General features: G+C 47.7%; 1 protein-coding gene across 1 annotated transcript; it reads left to right on the top strand.

Annotated features, from left to right (window-relative positions):
- The first annotated feature begins 2,612 nt into the window (after positions 1 to 2,612).
- LOC118907975 (calcitonin gene-related peptide 2-like) lies at positions 2,613 to 6,582 on the top strand. Its single transcript, XM_036877052.2, has 5 exons — positions 2,613 to 2,720; positions 3,702 to 3,796; positions 4,513 to 4,644; positions 5,491 to 5,672; positions 6,233 to 6,582. Exons 2-4 carry the CDS (start codon positions 3,711 to 3,713, stop codon positions 5,648 to 5,650), a joined length of 378 nt encoding a protein of 125 aa, XP_036732947.2. The 5' UTR covers positions 2,613 to 2,720; positions 3,702 to 3,710; the 3' UTR covers positions 5,651 to 5,672; positions 6,233 to 6,582.
- The last annotated feature ends 1,274 nt before the right edge of the window (positions 6,583 to 7,856 follow it).

Below are 7,856 nucleotides of genomic sequence, written 5' to 3'. Positions count from 1 at the left end.
CATACATTCAAAGAATTTCAGAAGGTATGTTTCCCCATTGTTTTAGAAGATTCCTTTATTAGAAACTATATTAGAAAATATATTAGAAATTAGATCAGGTCTTGGACATAGAAGTCATTTTAGAAAAAGTTACTGGCCCCTGGGAGCAAAGGCAGAGCTACAACAGCCCCAGTGGCAGAGGCCGCTCTCCGTGCCGCACAGCACCCACCAGGCACCAGGCCGCCTTCCCTAGTCCGCCCGCACCTGTGTGCACAAAGCCTGGGCCAAAGCCCCAACCGAAACTGCTGAGCCCAAAGTCCAGGACTAGGTCGCAGCAGCGGCCGTCTGCTTCTAGGCTCCACCGCACACGGAGCCTGAGATCTGACATCTCACGTCCCGTCCTTTGCCGCGCTTGCCTTTCAGGGCTCTGTGCCTAAGCACCCACGTCCTACTGACCATTTCTTCCCTTCCCGGGTTCCCAGCCACCCCGGGAGAGAGCGAGTTCTGACCTGCGGAGAGCAAGTTGCAGACACCCAGGTCCCCAGTCCCCAGCTGGCTGTCATTCGCTCGCGGCAGTGCCGCCCAGCGTTAGGTAGGAGGATGCTCTTGAAAGGTAGGTGTCCCGGAGCACGGGCGCCACCAAGCAGGGAGAAGAAGAGAGACGGAGCGAGGCAGGTGTGAGCTAGGAAATTCTCAGGCTTGTGGGGACGGAGGACAGGGTGCGGACCGTGGCCGGGGGCAGTCACGGCAGGCGTTGGCGCTCCACTAGCGGGCAGATTACAGCGCAGGCTTGTAGGTACTGGAGAGTCCCTGGGGACACTTCAACTCTCCCTTGCTGTCACACTTTCCATACACAAAGTCAATGCTGCCTCCAAACGTGTGCCTACTCCCTGAAGCAAGGCACTCACGCACGTAGGTGCCCCACTAGAGAGCACCAGAGCGCTCTGCTGTGCCCAGGAGAGCCCCTACCCCTACCCCTACCGTGCCGACCCCCGGGTGCCCTGACGCCACTGCTGTGCTTGCCGCGCTGGGAGCACCTGCACAGGAGGGTGCGAGTTGCGTGCTGTGTCCTCAGACCCGGAGATCCAGGGGACAGTGAAACAGTGAGAAGGTTTCCCCACAGTCCACTCGCTGAAGACAGCAAGTCCGGAAGGACCTCGGACCTTCTAGGCGGGTTCGGAGCAGAGAGCTCAGGCGGTGGGGTCTGAGACCGCTTGCACAAGAGGGTTCGAGGTACCAGGCACTGGAGAATGTGGTGTTCTGGAGCACGCTTAGACTTTAGGCTGAGCGCAGGTACAATGGGAGCAGGTCATCGTCACGGTGTGCGCGGCCATCTCCCGAGAGACCGCAGGCAGGTGTGGGGCGCGATGCAGGTGAACCCGCCAGACCGCCGCGAGGCCAGAGTGGCTGTGTGAGTGCCGGGCTTCCGGAAGCAGGCACACACCGGGAGACTGTAATGAGTCTGTGTGTGTGAACGTGTGACTGGAAGAGGGTGAGCGTTAGTCTCCACAGGGACTGTTCTATAACTTCAAGCCTGTGCTGCACTTGGCTCTCTGGGGACAACCCAAGTGCGGGGGATGCGGGAGCAGGGCTGGAACTGCACGCCAGCGGGACATCTTGGCAAACAGCAGCCGGAAGCGAGGGACAGCTGGGCAAATGCCTCCGGCAGGCGGATAACCCAGAGGTAATGGATGGCGCATCCCACCCAGACGGTGGTAATGGGGAGTGCTAGAGATCTGTGAGAGGCTTAAAAGCATCCATGCCTTAGACCTCCCGCTCCAGCCCAGAGGGGCATCAGCCCCACCTTAGGCACTTGAGGGACTCCCACCCCCACCCCTACCCCAAGTTCAGGCTCCACACGAACTGGAGATTTGGATAGCATGGATTCGTATTTTATGGAATCCCTTACATGGGCCAGTCAGTTCTTCTACGTCTCTATCTAGCCTGGGGCCAGGCACATAGCTGCTAATCCCAACATTCCTTCAAGACGGGAAGACAGATGGGTACACGGAGGAACTGGGAAGTGACTTGCCTATCATCCTGCTTGCCTCACTGAGCACCTAGAATTGAGTTTAAGCTGACAAAGTTCCTGCTCCCACCTCCACCTCTTGTTTCCCACGAGCTCCGTGCCTCTAAGGAAGATTCCAGATGTGTGAATCAGACAACCTGTTTGTTCCCAGAATCCGACCCACTGTGCATTAACCCTTCAAGCCTCACTGAGACTGTGGTCTAGGGTCAGACTTGGGGGAGCCAGGCGTCCCTGCAATCCCAGATGCTGCCCCAAAAAACACAAGTGTGGATTGAGTGGGGCAAACATTCCAAACCTGTGGAGCTGAATGGGTGAAATATGACATGACGTCAAACTACCCTCAAATTCTTGTTCACTTTTAGGGTGTTTCTCCTATTCCCACATACCCGCACCCCCCAAACACACACGCATTTCCTTCATGACATCAGTGGAAATACAAGTGGAGTGGTCCTGCCGGAAGCTCCATTTCTGGACGCAAGTGGGTGACACAATCCCCCTAGGAAAGGATCCTTCCCTTCATTGGTTGCCCAGAGCTCGTGGACCACCCCGGCCCCCAGAGTGGCTGGAATAAAAGCAGCCGCTGGTGCTGGGAGGCATCAGAGCCACTGCCCATCTCAAGTGTCTCTGTCACTTCCACAGAGTGATCGCCTGACGCCAACAGAGCCACTGCCGCTGCCGCCTCTGCTCCAGAGCCCCTGCTACCTGCTGCCAGGTAAGCCCCAAGGTGCCTGTTTTGCTGTGTGATTCTATTTCTTTCTCTTCCTTATCTCCCGGTCAATCTCTATGACCAAAACAGAGTCTCTGACCACTTCTGTCTGGGTCTTTTATACAATATCTGTTAGTCTGCGATTCATCCCAGGCTCCTGACTCAGGTGACTCTCGACAGTCTCAGTGCGGTACTTCCTGCGCCCCTCTGCCCTCTCTGAGGCGGGCTCCAGTCTCACTGTTTCCCGCTGGGCACATGCTTAGGCCGATTGCTGGCCGCTGGAGGTCCCCAGGCACCGCACGCAGAGCGTGACACAAAAACAGCTTCTGCAGACCGTGCGCACATGGATCACTGCGCGGGCCGGGTGGTCCCCAGGATATCAGTTGGGAATCTGGACCAGCGCAATTAGGTAGCAAATAGGCGCAATGACTGAAGTGCAATTAAACGCAAGCCCCACTTGCGGGTTCTGATAGCTTTTTTCCCAGTTTGAGTCCCAAGTCCCAATTAAGACCTCCGAACTTGGGTCTTACAGGGACTCTCTGCCAGAGGGCAGTGCAGATAAACAGTAAAATTCTGTTCTGTAGTTCCTCAGAGATTCTCACTGTAGAAGTATTCCCTTCCCTACCCGCCCCCCGCCCCCGCCTCGTAACACACAGAGCCAGGTGTGAGCAGGACACTCAGCAACCTGGCCAACAGGCGTTATGTGACAGAAGGTGGAGTGACAGAGGTAGACGGGGCTTATGGTCCTCACCCACTTGGTGCTATTATCACAACTCCAGTTTGTTTGCTAAATTACATGTGCTACATGCTCACCAGATTCTCCAGCAGTCACTTGCTAAGGAGGAAACGATGCAGAAGGGAAATGAAGTGACCAGACTGAAGCCTGATACCAGGGAGTTACAGGCAGATGCAGGACCAGAGTCCAGGTCCTTGGGCTCAGGGAACTCTGAACAGCTGCAGGCAGGTGGCTTCATTATTCTCTTGCAGAGAGGCATCATGGGTTTCTGGAAGTTCTCCCCCTTCCTGGCTCTCAGCATCTTGATCCTGTACCAGATGGGCTTCCTCCAGGCAGCACCACTCAGGTAAGACAGCATGCTCCCCACCACAGCCCCTGGGATCAGACAGTTCCATACTCTAATTGTGGTGTGCTGAGTATTTAACAATCTGCCCCCGAAGTAACAAATGTATGTAGGTAAACCTGCATGTAAATTTGTTAGAAACTTTTTATGACAAAAGATGTGTCATATACAACTTACAAATAGAAAGCATGCAATAATTATAATAAATTTCATATAGCTCATACCTTGCAGAAGGTTTTCATTGCTTTTTACCAAATATTTGCATCTTTAACAAACCTATATATCTAATTCAACCCAATTTGAGAAAGGAGTTTTCTGAATATGCCAACTATACTTTGCCAATAAATTTGTTATTAAATCTGTGATCTCTTAGTCTAAATTCACACATCTCATACAAATTTATTTATTAAATATTTTTCGGAAACAAATGAATTATAAGCTTTATTATTTAATATTTATTGGCTGTATTTAACACTAAGCTCATAGCATTTCCAAAAACCTAACCATCTGCTTTCACAAGCCTTTAGGAGGTCACACCACTTCTCTGGATCACATCAGAGCCTAACTTTTGGGAAACAGCATTTGTGGAAGGCCACTGGCCTCATGCCCTGTCCACTGGGAGTTGGGGCAGCCACATGAAACCAGGAAGCCTCCTGCTTATTCTGGGCTTGGGCAGGCAGGGATTCAGAGCTTGTACTGGGGCTGCTTCCCTCCCCCAGGGCTACCTTGGAGATCTGCTCCTACCCTGCTACACTCTCTGAGGAGGAATCGCGAGTCTTACTGGCTGGACTGGTGAAGGACTATGTCCTGATGAAGATTAATGAACTGGGGCAGGAGACCGAGGGTTCCAGGTGAGGTTTCCTCCCCCAGCCGGCACAGGGCATCCCCTCCCTCCTGTTATGTCCAGGAAGGTAGAAGAGAACACAGCTGGACTGGTGGACAGAAGGCTTTCATTGTTCACTCTGGTCTGGGGCCCAGCCTTTCTCAGGCTCCACTGAAGATAGACAGGTGGACAATCTATGGTTAGACCACATGTTAAAGATCCATTTCTGAAGCAATTAGGAGAGGTGTGGAATCCCTCATTCTGGAAATTGGTCTGGCAATACTGAGGAGGCCTCCCAGCATTGGAGGAGTTAGGACTGGTAAGTGTGAAGCCAGGAGATAGAGCCCCTAAAGCTCTTGAGATTTTAGAAATTTGGCTCCTCCTTACTAACCTGCACATGATATTCTTTCTCAGCTTCAAGGAGTCTTCATTGTGCATTTGCAAGGTGAAGCCAAAGACCTTCAGAAAGCAGATCAGGTAGAGGAGTATTGAGGTAGTCCAGGGTCTTCAGATGTGTAGTATCTGTGGAGACTGCAATGTTGTCCTAGGCCTGGACAGAGCAGCCTTCCTCAGCCCCACTTTCCAGTACCCTGAGGTTGAAGCATACACCTGCCCCTGGCTTGGCCCTGGCACTGCCTGGGCAGAAGCACATGTTGAACTCTGAGAACCCCTTTGCAGAGCATGAAGGACTGAGCTGCATGTGGAATGCATAACAGGGTCACCCCTTCCCCACCGCAGCCCATCCCCACACTGCTCCAGCTCAGCAAACTCTGAGTTCTCCTAATGGAGGATGCATGGGCCACCATGGTAGTCCCATGAGACAGGCACCTACTCTCAACCTCTGACAGGCCCCTTTTTCTTCCTTACAAATCAGGATCACTGCCCAGAGAAGAATCTGCAACACTGCCACCTGTGTCACCCATCATCTGACAGTCTTGATGAGAAAATCTGGGGGTGCAGTGAAGAGCAACTTTGTACCCCCCAACATGGGTTCCAAAGCCTTTGGCCAGCATCAGAGGGACCTTCAGGCCTGAGTATGAAATGACTCCAGAGAAGGTAACTGCCCTTGTACTGTTGGATGAGATGATGGATGGGTAGGTGCAAACCACATTCTTAACTTCCCTGTGCCTGTACAGTAAAAAAATCTACAGAGAATGATGTCCACTCCCAGTGTCTTGAGAAAGACAGAGTCCCTACAGCTGAAACACCTAGAATTTGGGTTCATTTTTCTCTGTATTTCCTTGTCTCCATGTAACACTGAGATCATCTCTAAGGAAATAAAGATTCTATTTATTTAAAACACTGTTCCCTGCAGTTATAACTGATTATTCTAGTATTTGAGTTTGAGAGGCAATGAATGACACTATCATTTTGGAGTATACACTAAAATAGCATGAATTCAGACCATAGAGTTGAGTTCAACTGTCTTTTCCTTCTGCTACCTATATGACTATGGGCTAGACACTCTCTCAGCCTCAGTTTCCCCATGGGTAAAGGAAGGCCACAATAGTACCTACATGCTAGTATTGATATAAAGACTAAATGAGATAATAGATATTAAGAGCCTCACAAGTGGTAAGTAACTAAATTCTAATTATTTTTCTTTCCCTCCTCAGAGTCACCGTGAAGCTGACCTCTACTTTTAATTTGTAGTAAAAGTGCTCGTAGGAATGGGAGCGTGCAAGACACACATATGTGCATCTCCCTTGATGTTGAAAATGCTCTTTTTTGTTCGAAATAAACTAAAACTAGATGCAGAATAAAATCGTTGCAGTTACCTAGTGTGCATGTTTTTTATATTTGATTCTGTATTCAATAAATATGACAGCATGTCTCATTGGCTTATCTGGTTGCATATCTGGGTCCCATCAGCTAACCTGTGGATATTGGCAATTCTGCTAAACTTCAGTAGGACATGAAATCACTGCCTTGTGGGTGTCTGGGGACTTATAATAAAGTTATACCTCGATGGATCTCTTTGTTTAAAACATGTTAATGTTGTCCTCTGTGAACTTAACAAATATTAAAAATGTATTCTCTATACACTTAAATGGTATCCCTGCTGCTATTTATAGTTTTTTCCCAGAAGTGTCTGAGGGTTCTTTGAACACTTTGTTCAATTTATCATGAACACATGTGCATCCAACAATATGGCCTCAAATTATGCAAAACTGTAACTACAGGGAGAAGTTCACAATATAATAATTGTTTTTAGAGAATTAATGTAACCTTCTGAATAAGTTTTCTGCTATCACCCCCCCCAATATGTCTTTCCAAGTTGGCTTTGCAAATACCCTCCAACAGGATGATGAATTTCAGTATCTATACAGTAGTTATATCCACAAAAGGATGATAGATTTTATTACTGGTCAGATTATGTTTACTTGTCCCAATACCATTTGTTAAACAAACCATACCACCCTTATCATGTTCTGATAGTCCTCCGGCGTTTCTTTTCTACTGATATTTATGCATTAATATCACAATTTGATAACTAGTATGGCAAAGCCTTCCTCATACTTGTCTTTTTCAAAATGCTCTTGACAATTTGTATACATTTATTCTTCCAGAGGGAAGTTAGGATAATTGTCAATTTTTTAAAAATTCTTGGATTTTGATTTGCATTGGGCTTTCAAGGTAGACAGTCGAATCATCTGTAAATAATAATAGATCTGATTTTTTTTGTTCTCATTGTATCAAGTACATCTATATTCAAGAAAATATAAATAATAATGTTTCATATTATGTACTAACAGATTTTTTAAATCAAAAATGAATATTGAGTTTTATCAAAATACCTTTTCTTACCTAAAATTATCTTCTGTCCTTACTGAGTCTGATATTTCCAAAAGTAGAAACTAATATTAATATATAACATTTTTTAGTACAAAACTTGCTGCTACATGCTAATACATTAGAGATATTAACTCTTTTAGTCTTTACAACAACTGGGTAAGGTAGGACTATTAAAAGCCCCATTTTAAGTATGAGGAAACTGAGACACAGAAAGATTAAATATGTTAACCGAAACCACATCCCTATTAGATCCATCTCAACATGCAAATCTGATCCAAGGTTATCTGACTCCAGAGTCCACTCTTTAAAGTCACTATACTGCTTCTTGGTTGATAAACTCTACTTGGTAGAAGATATGTGTTAAATTTCAACAAGCAAATTCAATTTACTTGTGATTTATTTAGGATTTTGTCTATCTTTGTCAAACTTAGCATTGGGGCTATG

The sequence above is a fragment of the Manis pentadactyla genome, chromosome 9, assembly GCF_030020395.1.
Source record: "Manis pentadactyla isolate mManPen7 chromosome 9, mManPen7.hap1, whole genome shotgun sequence".
In the NCBI taxonomy this organism is placed as follows: domain Eukaryota; kingdom Metazoa; phylum Chordata; class Mammalia; order Pholidota; family Manidae; genus Manis; species Manis pentadactyla.
Note: the sequence above shows the minus strand (reverse complement) of the source record. Positions and strands in the feature narration are given on the sequence as shown.

Excerpts from the sequence above, each read along its gene's own strand:
- LOC118907975 (XM_036877052.2), top strand. The coding sequence starts at position 3,711 with ATGGGTTTCTGGAAGTTCTCCCCCTTCCTGGCTCTCAGCATCTTGATC. Across the intron at positions 3,797-4,512 it reads CTCCAGGCAGCACCACTCAG|GGCTACCTTGGAGATCTGCT; the intron begins GTAAGACAGCAT and ends TCCCTCCCCCAG. Across the intron at positions 4,645-5,490 it reads CAGGAGACCGAGGGTTCCAG|GATCACTGCCCAGAGAAGAA; the intron begins GTGAGGTTTCCT and ends CTTACAAATCAG.